This window comes from Festucalex cinctus, chromosome 14, assembly GCF_051991245.1.
Source record: "Festucalex cinctus isolate MCC-2025b chromosome 14, RoL_Fcin_1.0, whole genome shotgun sequence".
NCBI classification, from domain to species: domain Eukaryota; kingdom Metazoa; phylum Chordata; class Actinopteri; order Syngnathiformes; family Syngnathidae; genus Festucalex; species Festucalex cinctus.
This window is the reverse complement of record NC_135424.1, coordinates 2,036,901-2,059,860: the sequence shown is the minus strand read 5'-3', so window position 1 is coordinate 2,059,860 and position 22,960 is coordinate 2,036,901. Positions and strand designations below refer to the sequence as shown.

General features: G+C 41.7%; 1 protein-coding gene across 2 annotated transcripts in view; it reads left to right on the top strand.

The window, feature by feature from the left end:
• The window catches only part of arid5b (AT-rich interaction domain 5B), an 88,310-nt gene extending 65,751 nt beyond the window's left edge, over positions 1 to 22,559 (top strand). For both annotated transcript variants that reach the window (XM_077494524.1, XM_077494523.1), the window contains exons 8-11: positions 5,174 to 5,226; positions 6,771 to 6,868; positions 18,189 to 18,393; positions 18,901 to 22,559. In XM_077494524.1, coding sequence (XP_077350650.1) covers positions 5,174 to 5,226; positions 6,771 to 6,868; positions 18,189 to 18,393; positions 18,901 to 20,622 — 2,078 coding nt within the window. In that variant the 3' untranslated portion in view covers positions 20,623 to 22,559. The remainder of the gene's footprint in view (positions 1 to 5,173; positions 5,227 to 6,770; positions 6,869 to 18,188; positions 18,394 to 18,900) is intronic.
• The last annotated feature ends 401 nt before the right edge of the window (positions 22,560 to 22,960 follow it).

The following is a 22,960-nucleotide window of genomic DNA, read 5'->3' as shown; positions in this document are numbered from 1 at the left end:
TTGATTATCAAATTAATCGACAACTGTTTTAATAATCGAGTAATCGTTTGGAGCCTAATTGTTTACAGCTTTCTGTGGTCCTTCATGACAGATGACTGATTATTCTTTTGTGTTTAATCCAAATCAGACATTTGCAATCATCTTTTTTTGCTTTGGAAAACAATGACCGAACCGGTAACATCATTCCTTTTTTTTTTTTTTTTTTTATAATCACGATACAAATGCGCAGTACAACATAAACACAGCCACTGATTAATAAACGATGGAAAAGTGTTTGTTATACACTTTAATGCAAAATTAAAATGAATGTGATTAGTCTCTTAATCGATTGAATAATCTTAAATGAATCAATTCTAAAAACACTCATTAACAGCACTAGAATCTAATCCGTCTTTAGAAAAACAATTTCCCAAACATTTGTGAATGTTGCTAATTGTCTCTAAGCATTTAAAACTCAAGTGACCCCTGATTTTTTTTTTTTTTTTTGCCAACATCGTCAGAAAAATCTGAAAGAGATGTGCGACAATAATTTGCCATCCAGTCTGATGATTATTTCGATTTGCCGTCATCTTTTATTTGTTGGTTTCCATCTTGTACGTGCGTCAGTTTATCAGAGGAGTCGATTTCAACTTTTGCCGTTCCTGAGCAAAAGGGATCAATTGCAAATGAATGACGACAAAATCTTCCGTCGGAAATCTTGCGTCTTTGTCGCCGTCTTCCCTCCAGACGTCGGGCAAAGACACGAAAGGGGTTTTGCGCGTCCCGACTGATGCTAATAATCGTTTTGCTGTGATGGAGTGCAGGCGAGCAACAGATGGCTGAGTGATGTTCGCCTTGTTAGCTTCCTTGCAGTGATTTACCTCCAAACAATCCCAACGCCGATCGTTTGTCATTCCGCCTCGTCGGCGCCAAAAAAAAAAAAATCAAACGCTGCTAATGTTTTTTTTTCTTGGAGTGTGTGTCAGTGTCTCCCGCGGGGCTTGTATGCATTAAACATGTCAGAGCACAGCCGCTGATCTCTTAAGTCTGTAATAAGCGCCTCCGTATCTGACGGCTAAACCTTTCCAAGAACCTGCCGACGACAAAACACCTTTTCGCTTATTTTATTTTTTATTTTTCCCCACCCAGAGCGAGTCCCGTTTAGACGTTATTTTGTTGTCAAGCTGGCAAGATGTTGTTGTTGTTTTGTCCTTCAAAACGGACGACTGATTATTGATTACGGGCAGCAAACAATCATTTTAAGGTAAAGCAGGCCACTTCATTAGGTACACACAACACGAGACTCGGTGATTTCAATTTCAATGTTTGGCTACGGAAAATATTATCGTTTAGTCTTTTTAGCAGGCGTGTACAACACAAGTTTCTCATATTTTTGACCTCATGTAGCAAAAATTCACTAAATACTAGGAATGCACGATAACATCGGTGGCCGATAATTATCGGCAATTATCGACCAATTTGACGTCAAACAGATAAACCAGATCATAGAGAAATCTGCCGATAATTATCGGCAATTTGATTTCATACAGATAAACCAGATAATAAAGAAATCCAGTAATAATTATAGATCTAGATATTGATCCATCTGTTGTGGTTGTTGCTCATATCAATAAAATTCAGCTTCATGTTGCTTTACATACATTGAAACATTGTGCGAAGTTTACACAATGTTTCAATGTATTTGTTAGACTTATAGTAGGACTCGAAAGTATATTTGTATTCAAGTTAATTTTGCAAACAATAATCGGCTTACTTATCGGTTATCGACATCGGCGCTTCTAAATTATTGGTTTATCGTATCAGTTGAAAATAGCATTATCGTGCGTCCCGACTAAATACATTAAAATATAACATTAGTGTTTGTTTTAATTAACCGTGGTGCAATGTTGTTGATCTCTGAACAAAAATGTAAAAAAAACAAAAAAAAAACGTTGTGTTGTCATATAGTATAGATTGTGCAGGTATACCTATTGTTGTGTATCTTCTATAACATATTTGAATATGACAGCAAAAACTTTGTCTCACTCTTTCCATGTGTAACGAACCATCGCTCAATTTCCCCTAAAGCACATTCCAAAACCCCCCTTTTCCCCCTTCTCTTGTCAATAAAAAGCCTGATGGAATCCAGTCTGAAAACTTTTGGCGAGGGGCTTGCAGGAGTAGCCATTGTGAACGGAGTGTTAATCGACTCATTAGAAGATATTTCAGTTAGAACTGGTCAAATAAGAAGGCTATCGTCAAGATATTTTTGGCCGAATTGTTGCAGAGAGCAGCTTTAAATTGCCACGTTTGGTCAAATCTGCTTGACGTGAGCTTTTTTCGGTCAAACAAAAAAAGAAAAAAAATCCATCCCAAATACTGTGTAGGTAACTTGCTTGTGTTAAAAACAATCACCTGAGACACCTTCTATTTCTCGGTGCGTGCTGCTGTTTTGGTTAGCCACAGAGTTCAAAAGGCCTCAACACTTCCGGAAGCCTTCAACGGCCGAGCGCCGACAACCGCGTCCCACCGGAAGACTCGTACCGTCGTCCTCAATCAGATGATCTGATTGGCAACACGCTTGCCAATTTGTGTTGCCGCGGCGACGCATTGTGTCGGCGGCGTAATTGGCGAGGGAATCGGGAGAAGCGATCGCTAATGACGCCGCACTTTCCCGCTTGATCCGTGTGACGCGCGCACGCACGCACGCGCGCAGACGGAGGCGGCGGCGAGTCCAAGGTGGTAATTGCAGTCGCTGCATAACGAGCCGCCTAAAGAAGTCGGACCAAACAAAATACGATCGGGGAGAAATCTTGCATTCCGCTTTTGTTATTATGCCAAACGCTGCAGGACGAGGACGAGCAGGAGGAAAGAAAAAAAAATAAAAATCAATTCTGTCAAAGGAGCAGATAGCAAAATGTCATTTTGACAAATGCAAGCTTTGTGTGAGCACAGATTGAATTTTGATGGATTTCTTGTCCCAGCGAGGCCTCCCTGATTTTTTTCTCTTTTTTTTTTTTTTGGTATTTATTGAGTCAACAAATAAAAATGTTAAAAGATGATGTTGCAGCCAGCGAATCCAAATGTTTAGTGGAGCTTTTTTTCAAAGAGCCATGGAGGCTATTTTTAGGAATGTGTTGCGCAACACTTGTAAAGCGATAGAAGGCGTTTGATGTTTTGTGCTTGCAAATCAATAAAGTTGAAGTCGGCGCAACGTGTTCGAAGCGGAAAAAGAGTCGAGGGTGGTCAAGCACTTTTGGCCGCTGCATTTCCGAGTCGCTTCTTTTAAGCTTGTTTTCGTTTTGTTTTCGTGCTTTTTTTATTTTGGTCGCTTTCCAGTAAAAGTGGTTCCTGGTGTGAAATGTCAATAACAACAGAATACAATCATTTGCAAAAAAAAAAAAACAAAAAAAAAACACCCTCGGGCTCGCATTGCCGTGACCTCCGCAATGCGAACCCGAGGGCACTTTGACATCAATTTCAGTCAACAGTAGGGGGCGGTGCAGGATCAAATTTCTGCCGCTGAGATGGATGGAAACGTTTGAACTCTGGGACAAATTATCCAAATATTTTAATTGATCATTGAATTGATCTTCTTAACTCATCGACTAGCAGCCATTTTCACTGAAGCAACCCCGGCTTTTTTACTGGATTCTGACTGATTTTGCCAGGCCCACAGAATATTGTGTTCTATTGCTCTAAAAACATGGAACCTACCAAAAGAAAGACTAGAGTCTCTTCTTTCATCAGGAAAAAAAATAAATATTTTTGTATCTGTTTCCGTTCTGCGGCAATTAGTATTAAAATATAGCTCAGTTTCATCAATATTCCCATTCCTGGTGAAAACAATGTCAAAAAGAGCTTGTTGCAACATGGACCTGACTGATCTCTTATACTCTGCTGCCACCTGTTGGCCGTTTTTGTAATAAGTATCATTGCTTGAAGCCACCTCTTCATGTCAGAAGCTGCATCAAAGCCTTCTGTATGCTCTTGCATTAATTTTCTTTTTTTTAATTACATGTTTTTGGTTTTAAATGAGTTAATGGGAAATTCATCCATCGCGGAATCCGGCCCATTTTTTTTTTTTTTTTTTTCCAATTTTAATTGATATGGCCTAACGCAGCACATCGTATGGATCGCGTGAGCACTCGAATATTTGTGTTCATTCTCGAGAGCTGCTTTTCATTATTTGGCCCGAGCAGGAAGATGTCATTTCCACATTCCTTCAGCGTGTTCCAATAAAGTCAACACCCATCATTGGCGCTGCGGCGAGTCGTGCGCCGCTATTTGAGGGCGTCTTTTTTTTTTTTTTTTTTTTTTTTTTTTTTTTTTTTTTTTTTTTTTTTTTTTTTTTTTTTTTTTTGAGGAAAAAAACCCCCAAAAGTCGTCCTTGCTTCTTTCTGGCTTGGCCTGATTTCAAAGGGAAACGTCCCCTTGCAATTATATGCCGCCAGCGCACGCCATTATTTGACTTGATTTGACAACTTTCAAGTCATGGCGCACTTGTTATTCCGTTACGCACCGCACACAATAAAGGCGCGTTTTTCTTGCGCGCTCCTTCATGTGGCTTGAAGCGAAGACGTCGTCCAAATGGAGAAACGGCAGATGGGCTAGAAATCATCACATGTGGGGGTCACGTTGCCGCCATGATGAAAACTTGTCACGCAAGTGGGAAAAAACAAAACAAAAAGAGGAGTTGAACATGTCATCGTAAACTGAAAAAAAAAAACAATAAAACATTTGGTTTGCAATATCGCTCCTTGTTTGGCTTCCGCTGAGCAGCGTGTTTAAAAATGAAGAACGAGGAATTATTTTGGCATCAAATATACCGATTGAAACTGTTAGAAGAAGTTGGGTTCTTACGGAAGAGGATTAGGGCCAGTGAAGAGAGAAAAGTTTGGCAGAAAATAATTGAGAAGCACTTCTTTAAAGTCATAATTCTGATATTATAGTGAGAATTGTCACTTTCGTTCTACTGTTTCCATTCTAGTGATTAAGAAAGACTTGAGACAGAAAATAATATTTTGTGTAAACAAACTTATCAAGCAAAACGGTGGATTAGACATCAACATTTTTGTCCATTTTCTATAAAATAGTGGCATATTTTTGATTTGTATTTCACCTGACCTGTGTTTGTTGTAAGAACTTCATTTCCCAGAGTTCCTGACTTGTGCTTGTTTGTGTGCCCCCGCAGTCAACCTTTGGACCATGTTCCAAGCGGCTCAGAAGCTGGGAGGATATGAGCTGGTAAGTGTTCACATATGCGCTCGTATCATAATAATAAGTCGACCCCTCCGGACGGCCGTCTTTGCCGTCTTCTCTTCCTCCGCTTCTCTTCCTCCGCTTCTCGTTCCATCCCTCCATCCGCCCTCCTTCCTTCGTTTCGCTCATTTTTGCCGAGGGAGGAGTCCTGGTTTGATCTTGCACGTCAAATCCTCCAAACATGGGAACAATTCAATCAAAAAATATCTACAGTCTTCCCTTGTTTATCGCGGATTCATCTTTCGCGGCCTCACTGTTTTGCGGATTTTTTACAGCGTGCTTTTTTGTTTTTGTTTTTTTTCCGTGTTTTTTGGTTTGTTTATTTTTGGGGTCTTTGCACGACCGTATCTCTCGAACCATACATCCGACCAGGGGCATATGGGTATCCATGTATTCGTCTCGACGCGGCCTTTCCAACAGTGTTTGTCCCGTCGCTCCACAACATTGCATTCCGGAGATAGAAAATGTATAATGTGCTTTGTAACAAGTAATTTAAAAAAACTTACTTTTAATGGGGAAAAATGACTGGAAAAAAAATGATAAAAAACAAATGATGAATGAAAAAGCATTAATAATAAACTAAAAATCATACAAAAACGAAAAAACATATATAATTAAAAAATATAAATACTGTAATAAGTAAATAAAAAAAAACATACATTTAATGGAAAAATTTATGTAAATAAAAAAGAACATATATGATAAATTAAAAAACATTTATAATAAAGTATAAATCATACCTAAATAAAAAATATGTATAATAAACTGGATTTTTTTTTTTTTTTTTTTTATTATAATGAATGCACATTTCCACTATCCTGGGTAGTTTTTGGAACCTAATACACCCACGATAAATGAGGGAACACTGAATATTAAAGAGCATAGATGTTAAAAAGTTTCCTGTTTTTGAGAAAGTTGTTTGGCGATGATAGAAAATTCACATTTTTGAGAGGAAAAGTTGTATTGTCAAAATGAAGTCGTATTTACTTAACTTAGCATTTAGCGTGACAACTTTTCAGGTTAATGTAAAACTTAACATCCTGATACATGAAAATTATCATGTCTTGTTGAACTTTTTTTTTTTTTTTTCTTGTGTGACAAAAATGCACAATTCTCATAATCCATATTTTGTTCCACAAAGGGAAAAAACTGAATGATATCAGGGCTTTTAACTGCCTTCGTGTGCCCTTTTTTGTTGTTGTAACGATATAACCTTTAATAATTACAAATGATTTGTTCAAAAACTATGTCTCCAGGACGCCAATTTCTGAAGCAGTTGCCATGCAAGCCCATGTGTGCATTATGCAATCATAATCATCAGGAAAAAGTGACTTTCTGACATGACGAGATGAAGAGTGGAGGATTCGATGAGTCAGCCCTTCCGCCGAGCGCTCGCAATGATGTCACGCGCTTACGTTAACTGACCCTCCCTCCTCTCGCTCCCTTTGGATCTTTCTGTTCATATTTTCCGTCGTGTCCCTCCTGTCGTGACCTCCTCGCTCACGTGTCATCTTTGTTGGCCCCCGCAGATCACGGTGCGCAGGCAGTGGAAGCACGTGTACGACGAGCTGGGCGGCAACCCCAGCAGCACCAGCGCCGCCACCTGCACGCGCCGCCACTACGAGAGGTGAGTTGCCGTCGCGCCCGCGGTCACGTTCACGTTCAGAGGACCAATATTTTGTCTTGCGTTTTGGAAGGCGCAAAATGTGGCGACGGCGGGACGTCAAACAGATGTGCAGAAAAATCATGGCAAATAGATATAAAGTATTTAGCGTTTATTAATATTCATATATTTTAAATGTGGAAGTGATTTTAATTCAAACACCTATTCATTTATTTATTCATTCATGATCTCTTTCTTTCATTCATTCATTCTTTCTATCTGGTTTTCATCACAAAATACCTTTTTTTTTTTTTATTCCTATTATATATATATATATATATGTGTGCAATGCATAATAAATTAAAATTAGACTAAGACACTTTTTCTGTACATAAAAAAATATAAACCTATGAAGATATTTCAGAAATATTAAAATTCTTTTGTCAATTAAATTTGGTATTCTATTCCATTTAAATTTATGGTATTTTTTGCTTTCTTTATTTCAATAAATGTAACTTAAGAATCTAAAATATTGTAATGAACATTTACTAAAATTGAATTTTTGTTTATATGGATGGATGGAAGAAGGACAAATAGTCAATGTGGCGAGAAATTTAAAAAAATGTATATACATTCATGTAATTTTCACATTTCATTTCTTAGAGAGTATATATTTAATTATAATACAAAAATGCATAACATAAACAACATAAATATTGTTTTTTTATTGTCATATTTGTGTCTAAAATAAAAATGAATTAAAATATATGTATGCATTAATATATTCAGATGTTTTTAAAGAACAAAACATCTATTTAGTATATATTCATATTGACATATTTATAATATTAGGACATCTTTGGCCAACTATTGTTTAAACAAATCTTCTTGCTTTGACTTCCGGGGGGGAAGAAAGTATTATTATTAAAAGCTAGTACGTCTTTCATTCATTCGTATGTTAACATTTGGAACTCAGAAGAAACAAAATATAAGAACACGTATTCATGATATAATGATAACATTTAATACATGTCAAGTGTGCCAACCGCATGCTGGCACTTTTCAGCACATGTAGATTTGTTTTTCAATCATATTTGATTTTGTTTTGTTTTTTTTGTTGTTGTTTTTTTACCTACCGCTATTGTGCAAAAACATTAATATTGGAGATTTTCTGGAGATTTGGGATTTTTTTTTTTTTTTTTTTGCATTTCAAAAAACTTATATAGATTATAAATCCCTCCTCATGTACTGTACGCACGGCGAGTTGCACACGCAGTCGCAGGCAAATGTTCCTCGGCGTGTTTTCCTCGTGGACTTTAATCAATTCCTGACGAGATTAGATTGACTTCTTTTCTGCCGATGAACGGATGGATCCGTTTGGCGGCTCCGTGGAACCAATTAGCTCGCCAACTCCGGCCCAACTGATGATTTAAGAGCTTGAAATTTAGTGCACGCAACTCTTTTCAATTATTTACTTGCCTGCACGGATACACACGCAAGTACAGTAGGAAAAGAGCAGCTGATGTCATCTATTCATCTCATCACACCGTGAAGACACTGCAGCAACTCCTCATCATCATCATCATCATCATCACCATCAGAGACGCTATTACAAAATTAAAACAAGCATATGGGCATGAGCCGGAGGGAGGGCTCATGGTCTACACGCGCGCTTTGCCAAGGTTAAAGAAAAAGCGCGTTCCCAATCAAGTGAGAAGAGGTCGCTCATGAGGCAGTTGGTCGTCTCGCCCTCCAGCGGGTGCCGCGTCTCGTTACGTCGACCCGCTTTCAAGCCTGCGCGCATACACAAACACGCACCTGTCAGTAGTACCATATGGGGTTAGGTGGGGGGGGGGTGGTCACACTCTGCGGAGAGTTTTCTAGGAAACGCGTGACGGGAAATGCACTCAAGTGCATGATATGCTGCTTGGAAAGAAAAAAAAAGAAGGAATTTTTTGAAAAGTGTATTTATAGAGTGCTCCTGCCTACTCACAGTTCGGCATCAGCGGATTCATCTATTTACACGTCACTCACATTATTTAATGTCATTTTTAAAAAGTGAAATTTGGGGGCTAACCGCCATTTTTCGTCAAAATAAACGTACTGGAGATTTGGGTAAAAAAAAAAAAATGTGCATGACATGCCGCTTCATGCCATCTTGGGCTTCTTTTCCATTTATGTTGACGATAGTGCATGTTATGTTATCTTGGTGAAAGACATGCATGATATGCTGCTTGCCACCAAGTCGTGATTTTACTGAAAAGCTATAAGACGGTGTACAATACGCCACTTGGTCTTATTTTCTAACGTCTTTATTTAGAATATTAATTTAAGATTAATATTGGTATTTGAACATGCTTTGAGACCGTGCATGATATGCTGCTTGGGCTATCTTTTTTTTTTTTTTTTTTTTTTTTTTACATTTTTATTGAAGGGATACTTGACTCATTGAACCGTTTTCAGCAGAATTAATTTGACATCTTTATTTTTCACGTGCAATTAATACTTTTAAAACATTTTTTTTCCCACTTGCTGTCGACTGAAGATGACATCACCTGTGCTGAGGAAGTAGGTAACGACCAATCGCGGCTCACCTGTTTTCTGGGTTTGGTCTGCAAACTGAGACATGATTGGTCGTTACATGATGTCATCTTCAGCCGACAGCAAGGGGCAAAATGAATTACTATTTAAAAATAAAAAATAAAAAAACAGCATAAAGGGTCTTTTATTTGGAAAGTGCAAGTTGGAATAACTTAAGGAAAATATCCTAAAACTGCTGCAATTTGATTTTGGGAAAAGTAGTCCGAGTTTGTTCGCCTTTTTTGCATCTTTTGTATAAAAAGTTTCAAAACGCGTACTAACGCCAGTGCAATGCTTGCGTCGTGTTTATGAGGTCACGAAAGACAGCTGAGAGGAAATATTGCTGAATCAATACGAAGCAATAATATCCGCGACGCGCGCGCATGCACGCTCGCCGGCCATTTTGGCCGAGCCGCTCGCTCGGAGGGCAATTAGCCGGCTTGTATTAGCTCAGCAAACGTCGCGCGCGGCGGCGGCGTGATGAATGAGCTTGTTTGCCGGCGTGGCCGACCGCGCGCGTTTTTGCTCCCCGGGGGTGTCTTTGTTTCCACCTTTAATCATTAGTCAATGCGCAAAAAGATGATTCGGCTGCATAAAAGCAACAATATTACACTGCACAAAATTCCCGCGCCTCGCCAAGTCATGCATATTACGCGTGAAGGAGACATTTTATGCATTTTTTTTTAATTTTTTTGCCTCAATTGAAATCAGTTCCCATGTGTTTTAATAACATTGTTATGACAAGCTTTAGTTGAACGACTGTACACCAAAACGTAATCGGAAAGCAAAACGGAGCTTATGCAAGACAACCTACAATAAACATAAGTTCAAATATCTGAAAGAACAAAAAACAAAAAGACACAGCTTCAACATTTTCACAATTTCTTCTATTGATATATTTGTGGGAATGCTTCAGCATTATTGTGATTTTTTTTTTTTTATTCTCCATACTTTTTTGCCATGTAACAACTCCCACTTAATGCTTCCGATTTAAACTGTTCAAATTTCAACTTGCTTCAAAATTTCACGCCTGCCGGGTTACATATCGCCTGATTCCATATTACTTACAGTATTCGCACAATTACACATTTAATATAAATTTTTCCCCATTCATTTTCAATGGGAAATAACATTGAACTTTTTCTAAGTTTCACTTTCCACGCCCACTTCCGTACATATACATATTATCATTACCAGGTGTCTGATACTGCTCGGTGGCGGAATTTAATTGTTTGGGTTTTTTTCCAATGCATTTCATTGGACGTCAAATATATGCACATTTTGGTCACGTAAATATACACAAAATATCTGCCGTTTGAATCATATCATGAAACGTTTTCCGAGGAGATGGCGAGCGACGTAATGACCGTATTTACGCCGTCCGTCCGGGAACGGGCACCAATCAGGCGTTAACGGCGCCGAACAAGCAGATAACCCTCGGCTAATTGTTCCTCCATCTTCTTCTTTCTGCCCGCTGAAGCGATCGTTCATTAGAAACAGATCAATACGTCGAGCGTCTGCCGCCGCGGCTGGCGAGGCTTTCATGATATTTATTCAGAAAAAGAAGAAGAAAAAAACTAAATAAAAAAGCGCTTCCCCGAGATGGGCCGTCAGGCGGGGCTGCGGCGCTCGGAATTAAAAATGAGGTCATGAAAAAGATGGCATCAATAACCTTGAAATAGACTGCCCCACCCCCTTGCGTGTGCGTGCCGCTTCCAGCACCGTCATGATAGCGGTCAGCACCTTTTAACAGATCCTCCATTTTTTAATCTTGTTGTCTTTTTGTTTTGTTTTTTAGTGTAGAATAGCTGGCGCTCTCCTTCTCTGCTGTCATTGGGCGGGGATGCAGCGTTGCCGTGGCGACGCGACAAGCCATTGCCAGTCATTTTGCTGTTTCAGAAGGACTGTCGCGAACGCACAAAAAAAAATATAAAAAAAATACAGTGGAGTGTATGAAACGCGTTTGAATGTCTTCTTGACTCGAGTCGTCGCCGTCACTCTTTGCATCCCAAACGATATTTGCGGCGCACGCTGGGAATTGGAATGGAGCGAACGGCGTGTGCACGCAGATGCTATTCAGCGCTATCTTGCACTTGTCAGCATCTCTTTGCTTCGTCCTTGCCGTACTGCAGATCCATCACGTTGTGTGTGCGTACGCGCGAGTGTGTGTTTCTCACAGGGAAAAAAAAGGAGGAAAAAAAAAAAAAAAAGAGTATTAGAGGCAATCTCGGTTGCCATTTTGGTTCCGTCAGGCCAGCCGCGAGGCAGAGAAAGACACAGTCAGGCAAGACGTGATTTAATGGCTGCCGTTGCTTAAAGTAACACGATGTAATAGTTTGACCTGAAAAAGCAGCCGCTTCAGCATTATGGGATGGCGTCGCCAGCTCGCGTCAAGGCGACCCCAAATAACCTGCGACTGCAGATGTAAGCAGGGCGGCTGTCGCGTTAGCGTTAGCGACGGCGCTAACGTGACTTTTCAAGGTTATGTTTGCACTGCAGCTTATGGGGAAAAAAACAAAAACAAAAAAACAATTTTTTTGGGGTGGTTTGTTTTTTTGAGGGTTTTTTTCTGAATAGTTTTTTTGTATTTTACTGAATATTTTTTTCTGTAATAAAAAAAATATATTAAAAACAGGGAAAAAAATATTCAGAAAAACAGAAGGAAAAAATACTCAGGGAAAAAAAAAGAGAAAATATTTAAAAAACTGAAAAAAAATATTTAAAAAAAAACTGAAAAAAAAATATTGCAAAAACTTCTGTTTTTCTGAGTTTTTGTTTTTGTTTTTTTTAAACCTCTGAACTCCAAGTGACTTGTATATATGACCACCGACCTGTATATATGACTGGATAGCCGATAGCCCATACACGCCAGTGCAAGCCGTTGAAGTTACAGGGCGGCCATCTTGTTACTCCCACCTCCCGAGCAGGCAGTTAGTATTTCTCACCCGTTCGTACAGGAAGTCGGCCATTTTGTTTGGAAGCGGACATTTTGGGTCAAATTGCGGAACTTTGACAAACTCCTACTCGGGGATCGGGCCATATTACGTGGATGGAACGTCAAAGTTTGATCGTATTTTGAAGAATTTGCCAGGAAATCGTCGGTCGTAAGAAGATCCCATTTCACTACTTTTCAGCTTTTCATGTCCTTCTTATTGGGGACTTGGCGAGCCCGCGTTCACCTGCCACAGTAGTAGCAGTGGCGGCTAATGAGGGTGAAGCCCCTCCCCCTCCCCGAGGGGGGAGGAAGGAACAGTAGAGGTCATTTTAAATCTGCTGTTTTGAGACGTGACAAAGGGCTTAAGTTTTTCCTACATTCTTTGGCTGCCCTCCGCTTTTAAGCGCATGAATGGGGGGGGTCACCTCGAGTGGTTTGGCTTTGAGACAAAAAAAAGGGGCTTTGAGGCATGAATCCAAAATGGAGGTTTGTCAGGCCGGGAATGTCTGTTTATCCCGCCGTTGACATCTTTTTATTTCATGGCCTCCCGGGCCTGTACAATACAATAAAACAAATCATTTTCTCTGCTCCTAATCTCTGCTGGCTCCGCTCGCCCTTTAAATTGTCCTTTTTCTTTTCTTTTTTTTTTCTTTTTTTGTGTCGGCGGCGGCGGGCGGCGCTCCTGTGATCTTAACGCACAACAGCAGCTCAAATTAATTTGGGGGCGCAGATGGCGGGAGGGAGCTTGTGGAAGTGGAACAGCCTGCGGGCTTTTTCCGCACATTTGGTGACTTTAGGGCCCCCCCCGTTTTTCTCGGATTCCGACACGCCGCCGCTCGTTCCTGTAACACGAAACGCAACGTTGCTGGTAAAAGTCACCTTGTTTTTGCCAACTGCTCTCGCTCTCTGACTGTGTATCCATTCCATTCCTTCCAGACCAGAAACGCGCGCGGCTTGGCAGCGTCCCTTTCAATGAACTATTATGGATTTTTCAGATTTATTGAGATTAGCCAGACATGCATAATAGCCTTTTATCAGGCCTGATCTCGTTCCCAGATTAGCTCCCGCCTGATCTTTCTATATTTATTCAACATTTAAAGGCCGGGCGAACCCCCCACCCGCCCTTCGCGCTGCTGCATGTATTAGCGGCTTGTTATCGACGCGAAAAAAAAAACAAAAAAAACAAGAGGCGGCTGATAAATTGGCTTGAGAGGAAGTTAAGTGTTTATTGACCTCATAAAAATGTTGCTGGGGCTGCCGTCATGTAATTCTGCACTGCCAACAAAAGCAACATGCGCCTCCATGTGGCCCACTTGGGAATGGCACCTCCTTTTGATTTTGATTATGACTTCATTTTTTTGTTCCTGTTTTTGTGGACATTTCTCTGGCGTATGAGGACGCCCTTCACTGTCATACAAATGTCAACCAATGATGGATTTCTGTCTTCTCAACTGACCTACAAGTCCGCAGCGACGTTAGTTGCGACATTAAAATGTGCAAAAACAATCAGTTATGTAATCATTTCTGAAAAATCTGCAATATAGCGAGGTCCAACCCAATATGAACCCCGTAATATTGGGATTTGGACTCGAATACAAATCTGTGATAAGTGAACCGCTAAGTAGTGAGGGATCACAGTAATAGAAATGAATATATATATATATTTATTTATTTTTTTATTTTATTTTTTTATTTTTTATTTTTTATTTTTTTTTTCATTTTTATGTTTTTGGGATGAAACTGAATTGCAGACATCCTAAAAAGCATAAAAATAAACACATAATAAAATAAGAATTATATATGTCGCTGCTATGTGAAAAACACTTATGTCTGTTTTTTTTTTTTTTTTTTTTTTTTTTTTTCGTTTTATGTTTTGGGATGAAACTGAATGCAGACATCGTAAAAAACTACAAATAAGAAAAATTATATGAATTATAAACAATGTCCATTTTTTTTTCTTTTTTTACTGAATGGAAACATATCAACATAAAAATTAAAAATTGTAAAAATGGGGGGAAAATGCTCATAAGTGTTTTTCACATAGCAGCGACGATATATTAAAATGTGGAAAAAAACAAACAAACAAAAAATTACAATATATTTTATATTTTTCCCAAAAAGCACCCTCAGTACAGTCTATACAGTGAATAATTTGTGCAACGAGTTTTTTTTTTGTTTTTTTTTTTATCTAAACATGGCGTCAAAAAGTTGAATGATGATTTCAAATGCAGAAACAAAACGAATCCTTCCCACAATGTTGGGAACTTCCTGACACTTTTTTTTTTTTTTTTTTTTTTTTTTTTTTTTCCCCTGACCAGAATAGCATGTTAAGCTTTTCCATTTGGAAGTATTTATACACGAGGAGCTGCAGTCATTTCTCACTCGGCTCGTACATAATAAAAAAAAATAAAAAATCCGCTTCTCAACATTCCTAAAAGTTGACCCGGCCTCATTCCCACACGCCGCACATACGTGTACTGGATGCCCTCACGACAAATTGCCTGTTTGCAGTCGTTTCCTCTACGCGGCTAATTGACTCTCAATTCCCAAAAAAGGAAAAGAAAAAAAAAAAAAACTGATTCGTAACCGGACGGCTGTTAATTTTTTATTTTTTTTTGCACTGGTTTCTCCTCGTCATTAACGTTGTCATGATTGCGCCTTCGCCGGCTGCGTCTTTTCCAATAAGTCGCCTTTAAGAGTACATTTCCTTTCTTGGCCCGGGGCCGGCCGCCTGCCACGGCAGCTGGATGAAATGTCGTTTGGCTGCCGGCACTTTTGTTCAAAGAGGGAAAAAAAGAACACAGGAAAATTCCCACATCGCCTCTTGAAGGCTTTTTTTTTTTTTTTTTTTTTTTTTTGGGAAAAGCAAGCAAAGCATCCCGTCTTGATTGATGGATTATTTTGCATGTCCTGTAACAGGAAGTCATGCAGCCATTATAGGGATGTTCCAAACCACTTTTTTTTTTTTTATTATTATTTTTTTTTTTAACCGATACCAAGGAAATTTCAACCAACACTAACAGATAATTGTGAGCAAAGACCTTTCTTTCTGACACACATGCCGATTTGCTGCTGTCAAACCACCGCTGTGTGGCGCCAACTGCTGGCCAGGAGGACTTACGAGATGTCACATTTGTTTATTTTTTTTCCCCAGCCTTCATGACTATACAATACCTTGAAATAAGGTCTGGTTATCAGCCTGATTGTGATGCCTAGTATCCATCCTTGGTTTTATACCACACGGTGCTGTTGATGTGAATTATTATTTTTTTCATTGTGCTCATGAGGGGAACCGCTCCATAGACAATGATATCAGTCGACAGGTAGGACTGTACCATTTGTGTCGCCATACGAAAAGGAAGAAACTATTTCCGGATCTAAAGTGAACTAAAATTGTCCCTTGTTGTCCATTTTGCCACATTATTGTTAGTTTGCATTTCCACAATGACGACGTGGGACTTTACTAATCATTTTACTAATCACTCAAAATTCAATTAACTTTGGGAATGTCATCCTGCTTTTTTTCCGCCTCTTGATCCGCTCGCTGCCAACTTCCCATTTTCCATTTCACGGCTTTGCAAAAGTTGCTACTTTTGCGCACGAGCCATTGTTGTTGAGTCCAGATCGCGTCTGTCCGCGTTCCGACTTGAAAAGTGAACTCCGGCGGGAATGTCGGGATGAGGAAGAGCAGATGATCTTGCTGGCTTCGCACGGCCTCGGCTGGCTGCGAGCATCTGCATGTAATCCCGTCAAGCGAAAACAAAATGCAAACAGCGGCTGAAGGCATGAATCATATTGGCATGTTCCAAAAAAAAAAAAAAAAAAAAAATGCTACAGTATAATCGTGTCCAGGAAAAGCCCAGCGTTGATTCCTCTCTCAAGGTTGAAATAATAAGCGGTGTGATGCGTCTCAGCAGGAGCTAACACGCACACGCACACTCTCTGGCATTCGTGTGCGACTGGATTTCCCCTAACGTTGTGTCATTACAATAGGATTAGTTATTGCATGCCAAGTTTTAAAACTGCAGCCAACACCGCCCTCAAAAGCACGTTTTCTTTTTATATCATCGAGAATGGTATTATCCTCTTAATATTATTACTCTTCCATAGCACAGTGCTTTTTTTTTTTTTTTTCCTCACAACCACATAAATGTACATTTTACACTACATCGGCTCCTTATTGTTGCGGCTTTTGTTCTCATTCATGTCTGCTTTACTTACATACATTTATAGTAAAGTTTGTCAATACATTGAACTGCTGACTAGTCGCACTGCTATTCATATTTATATTGGCATTTATAATACAGAACTGTCTCAGAAAATTAGAATATTGTGATAAAGTCCATTATTTTCTGTAATGCAATTAAATAAGCAAAACTTCATTGCAAATCATCTGAAATATTGCAAGCCTTTTGTTGTTTTAATATTGCTGATTATGGCTTTTTTTTTTTTTTTACTTAGTCTGAGGAAATATTTTAATCATTTGAGTTAGGATATTTGAATTTTCTTAAGCTGTAAGCCATAATCAGCAATATTAAAATAATAGAAGGCTTGCAATATTTCAGTTGATAATCCAGAATGTATGGCATTTTTGCTTATTTAATTGCATTACAGAAAATAATGGACTTTATCACAATATTCTAATTTTCTGAGACAGTCCTGTAAACTAGGGATGTAACAAAAATTATCACGATATTGTGGGGGGGTTGGCGATATTTAAAAAAAAAAAAAAAAAAGTCACAATTTTCTTCTTCTTCAAAAAAAAAAAAAAGGAATAAGAATATAAAAAATCACACAATCTCTAATAACACTTAATATTGAGGCACTTACTTCATATTGACATTCAACAGAGAAGGGCCAAAACATCATAATGAAAATTTAAAAAATTACTAGCCACCAGAGGGTGCTAGAACTGCACAAATGGAAATCAACCTGGCTTTTTTAACTTCTTTGACCGCCAAAAACGTTTAATGACGTATTCGAAAATCCTAACGAATCCAGCCAAAAACGTTAATTTACGTTTATTACGTTTTTGTTTTGTTTTTTTCTCTCAATGGGCAGCGCAACGTCTTGTGGAGCGCTGCCTTGTCATTAAACAAAAAATATTAGTGTCAAAGTCACTGTTGTGCAAAAAAAATGTATATTTTCACAAAAAAGCTTGTTTTACTCTTAATATTTTTGTATTTTCACTTATGTCACTTCAAATGACCTAATTTCAAATGGTGATTACTAAAGAACGGAATATGGTAGAAACATACTTTTTTTTGCTCATTAAAGAATGGAATCCAATCTTTCATATGGTATCCACCATATCTATGTCGTCATACCGCACAATATTCTGTTTGCTTTGAAATATGAGTGAAAATGCTCCAAATCGGCTAGCACCGTTTTTTGGATAACGTTTGGCAGTCAAAGAGTTAAACAGATGTGTTGCTTTTAATATCATGAACATAACGCGGCGATATTGTGGAAGTTTTAATATCAGGATATTGCCCTTATCGTTACAGCCCTATAATATACCTGGTAAAATTGATGCAATTTTAACTCATTTTAATTAATGTCATAAATGTGTTGTTCATGTCTAATTATCATGAACATTTAATCGATATTGTTGCGTTCCTGCTGTAAAACTGCACATTTCCTATAGCATGACAAATATTTATTTATTTATTTATTTTTAAAGTTATGTCCAACAAACTAGTAAAAGTCAACACGTGTGACTTGCAGTCACCTTCCAGACGTGGAACATCTCCAACCGAACAAGCCGCCATTGTGCTCGCCAATCCGTCCGTGACATAACAGCGCCGACATTCCGTCTTCCCCCCGCAGGCTTCTCCTCGCGTACGAGAGGCACCTCAAAGGCGAGCAAGACAAGCCCCTCCCCCTGAGCAAGCCCCGCAGCCAGGAGAAGGCGCCGTCGGCGGCCAAGGCCAAAAGCGTCGGGGCCAAGAAAGCCAAGGGCCCCAACGCTGCCAAGCAGGCGTCCCGAAAGGAGCGCAGCGGCAGCGGCGAGAAGGGCCAGCAACAATCACAGGTCGCTTGCCGACACCATATGGACAATATTTTCACAGTTTTACTATTTCACACTAGCCATCTATGATGACCTTTTTTTCTTTTTTTTTGCTTCTTTCTCCCCCGTGTGTAAGTTAGAAAAGAGACCTTGAAGTTGACCTCCAAACGTTCTTCTTTAGAGGACTCACTATAACTTGGGGTGTCATTGATTCCAGAGGTGGCAAATCCAGGTCCAGAAAGTACAAACGACTCCCTGCAGTTTGTTTACCTGACAGTTGAGTAGAAGCACCAAACTGTGGCCGGGTTTCTAATTTCTGGACCTGCATTTGCCAACGCTGATTGTCTCCCATTACCCCACGTGAATTACAACAACATCAAAATAATCTTACTTACTAATCTTATCTTACTAAATAGTCTTACTTTAAAAAACAGTTCTAAAAAAAATGGTTGGCAACACGGAGGACTGCACAACAGAACCTTGCAAATGTGACCATTAGATTGATCCCAACATAATTGTCCCCACCCGCAGGACCCCAAGGTGAAAGAGGAAACGGCTACCAAGCTTGACGTGGACGAACCAATCGTCATCGAGGAGGAGGAGCTTCACGTGACGCTGAAGAAGGAGGAGTCGCTGGCCGGGGAGCCGCCCACGCCGCCGTGCCCCAAAGAGTCCGACCCTGGCAGGGCGCCGCTCGCCCCGCTGCCCCTCTGCGCGGGAGTCGTGCCCGAGTGGCGGCAGATGGGCCCGCCGTCCCTTCAAGCCGCAGAGACCGAAGTCCACCCGCTTGCCAAAAGCGGCTATCTGCCTCACCGCTGGGACCACAACAAACCCGCCGGACACGTTGCGCTGCCCGAGTGCAAGGACTCCTCGGAGAGTCACGGCGGGAGGGTGGGCAAGGTGTTGCCCATGTGCAAACAGGACCGGCGGTCCGTTGACTCGAGTGCGGATCCCTTCCCGGAGAAGGACGACTACGGGCCGAACCGGAAGGAGAGTCCGGCTTTGCAGATGGCCGCCTACTGCAAAGGCGTCATGTCCCCTCTGGCCAAGAAGAAGCTCCTCTCACAAGAGTCCGTCTCCTTCTCGTTGGCGTCGTCGAGAGACGCCGACAAGAGGAAAGGCGAGGACGACGGTGCGAGGCAGCGCGCCGCGTCCGACGGCCTGCCGGAGACGGCGCCCATGTTCCGCCCGTCGGTCATCCAGCACGCGCAGAGCAGCAAGCCGCCGCAGGAGAGGAGCGCCGGCGCCGTCACGCAGCCTCACGTCGGCGCCCCGTGGCAGCCGTACCTGCGGGACCGCGACGCCGCCGAGAGCGCCTCGGAAACGCTCGCGCCGGTTCGCGCCTTCGCCGGGGACTGCTACTCGTCCCCGCACCTGCACAGTCTGTACCGGCAGACGGAGAACTGCCTGGGCCAGGACGGGATGGCCGCGTACGCCAACGGAGAGCGGCGGGACAACTTTGCCCGGGACCGCGAAGCGGGGCGGGCTTTTTTGTGCGGTGGCTTGGCGTACCGCTCGCACTACGGTGACCAATCGCAGACCGGAGGCGAGAGCGGCGAGGCCGAGGACGAGCCCAGGGACTTCACCGTGCCCAAGCCGCTGGCCCGGCGAGTGCCCGCCTTCTGCGGCTTCCCCTACCCCGTCGTGCACCCGGGCCTGGACTCGCACCCCAAGGCGTGCCGAGTCCCCCCCATGACCGTCTCGCCTCCCAAGCGGGACCCGTCGCCGCCCTTCCCCAGTCCCAAGTCGTCCGACTCGGTCCTCGCCAGCCCCGCCCGGACCGGTAAACGAAACCTCGGGGAAGCGGAGTGCGAGGACGCCGCGCCGGAGCGGAAGGTGCGCGTGGTGACGCCGATCCACCCGCCGTCGGCCGCCCGCCGCGGCGACCCCGAGGAGCTGAAAGCGGCCGAGCCGGCCCACGCGGGCACCACCGCCTACCCGCTGCCTCACGCCGCGCCGCTCTACGCCGGCATGTACCCGCCGGGCGGTCTGCTGCCGCAGGACGGACTCCAGCAGCACCCGGGCCTGCAGTACCTGAAGAGCCAGTCGGCCGTGTCGCCCCTCGTGCCCCCCTTGGCCTTCCACTCCATGATGTTCCACCGGCAGCTTCTGGCCTCCGCCCCCGCCCCGCACCACTTTCTGCGGCACCCGGGCGGCGCGGCGCTCTACGGGGACCTGCTACACCACCTGTACCCGCTCTCCACCCTGCCGCCGCCGCAGCTGTCCTCGGTGCACCCCAGCACGAGACTGTGACGGACACCCGGCTTTGTCCGGTAAACCCGCGTTTTCCCTTGCCAAGCAAAGACAAGCGAACTGATCGGTCATCAGGCGACCGGTTGTAAAACTCATCTGTGAGACAAGACTGAAAATTCCATTTTTTTGTTTGTTTTGCTATTAGTTTGTTGATATTCTTTGCACTGTTCTTTTTTTTTTATCACCACTTACTGTATCTTTTTTTGTTTGTATCCTCATTTGCACAATTCTGACGTGGATGTGCACACTTTTTGGTTTGGACTCTCCGTCGATGGGAGTTTTTTTGTTTTGTTTGTTTGTTCGTTTGTTTGTTTACTGCGTCCGAGGGCTAAAACTGCATCGCTTGAAACACTACAGCAGGAAGCTGCCGATCCAGGTGGCGCCAAAATGTGTCGTTGCCGCTCCACTTTTTCTCGATGCCGTCACGCACTGCGCGGTACCGCCTCAGTTTGCCGGGTGCCATTTTTGCCATTTTGGGCAGGAAACGGAACAAAGTTTCAGTCGGAAAACGAGAAACGCTAACAAAAAACAAAAATTGAAAACTGTTGTTGTTGACACGTCTTTATGAAAGAGAGAAAAACCACAATCGGCACTGAAGTAACTGACAAAAGTGCTAACACAATGCTAAGCTAACATTAGCATGTGCGTTTATACCATGGACACCGGCGGCCATCTTACATTGCCACTTGGGACAAAATTGGCTGCGAAATGTGAACCTAACAATCACAATATAAAAAAGTAAGATAATATAGTCCGAATGGGACATGCAAACGGTCGAGTTGATTCTTTTGAGATGCTCTCATGACGCTATCCTAGCATAAAACACGGCGCTGACGTTTTCAGACAAAAACTTAACAAGTTGTCAGTCACAGTGGCAACACAAGATGGCTGCCCTCTGGCTTCAGCCGCAAGTCCATAAATACATAAAGTCGGTGGTTTTAATGACTGAATCGAAAAGGCGCCACTGGCGGTTGGAGGCGGGTCGGTACCGTGCGGTGGATTGCGTTGACAAATGTCAGCTGTAGAGGTGCTGTGGGACAAGACATGTCCAAATCCATTTCACGGGAACGAATGTTGCTTTTTCTTTGGATTTTTAAGTTTTATTTGAATTGATGGGAGTGTCTTGGGACTATCTGAGCCCGCCGTCACACGGACGTAATGAAGCAGCCGACTGCTGCCGAACGCTCGCCAAGCCCCAATTCAGAATTTCACCGCCTTCATTAGTCATGACTTGAAAATCACGTTTTTTTTGTTTTGGTTTTTTTTTACAGTACAAACACGCTGAAAAAAAAATCCACTGTATAATTTTTTGTTTTTTTTTAATAAGAATGTGGTCACTTAGAACGCTTTGAAAATATTTGTGCCTTTTGCCCGTGTCGCGTTCTTGTTTCTTAGCACTAAAAGGTTGCCGGCGTTCGGCGTTTACGGTCCGCAGTGCACTTGGTTTGTTGGCAAATGTTTAGTTTTTTGTTTTTTTGCTCGCGTTTACATGTGTCCAGAGACTTTTACACTTTAAAAGAGAACATGATGAAAAACCACTAACGGGCAATCAGCCGCATGGTCATGAAGTGCTGCCTCCGCCAGTGAAAATGCAACGCTTTTGATGGTCTTTTTTTTTTTTTTTTTCTAGACCCTTGAGATGGATATGGAATTTTGTTTAAGTTGCATCTCCATCTTACTCGTGAGGCATAATTGTGTGCTGCTCGTTAGCATCTAGCGCTTCACACGTAGTACTAGTAGCACACAGATGTCAACTGAGCTGTGTTACCATCGAGTACAAAAAGAGTACATGATCATTGAATGCGTTGACGTTACTTTCCCCAATGAACAAGCACTGTCTGTCTGTCTGTCTGTCTGTCTGGGGAAAAAAAATCCATGCAAGTACATACGTCTGTCGCCGTCAAATTGTCGTGTGTAAATAAACGGCACTGTAGGTAGCGCGAGAGTGGTGGTTATCGTATCCAAACTGTTATAATCTGTAAATAGCATCAAAGGCAGTATATATATCTGGACATACATACGGACGGACGGATGAGTGAAAGAAAGAAAAAAAAAAAAAGGTCGGTTCCACACAATCGAGGCTCTAACAAACACTACGTTTTGGAGTTTTTTTTTTCCACTTGTTCTTTCTTTTTTTGTGTGCATCTTCAAAAAAAAAAAGTGTTTTTTGATACAGTAGCCATGTGTTTACCAATCAGCCAGCTGGCACAGACACAAAAAAAAAATCAAGACTTTTTTTTTTTTTTTTTTTAAATGCTATGACCTCCTGTATATTTAATTAAAATATTTTACTATCTACAAGATCTCCGTGTGTGTGTGTGCATGTTGAGGCGCAGGT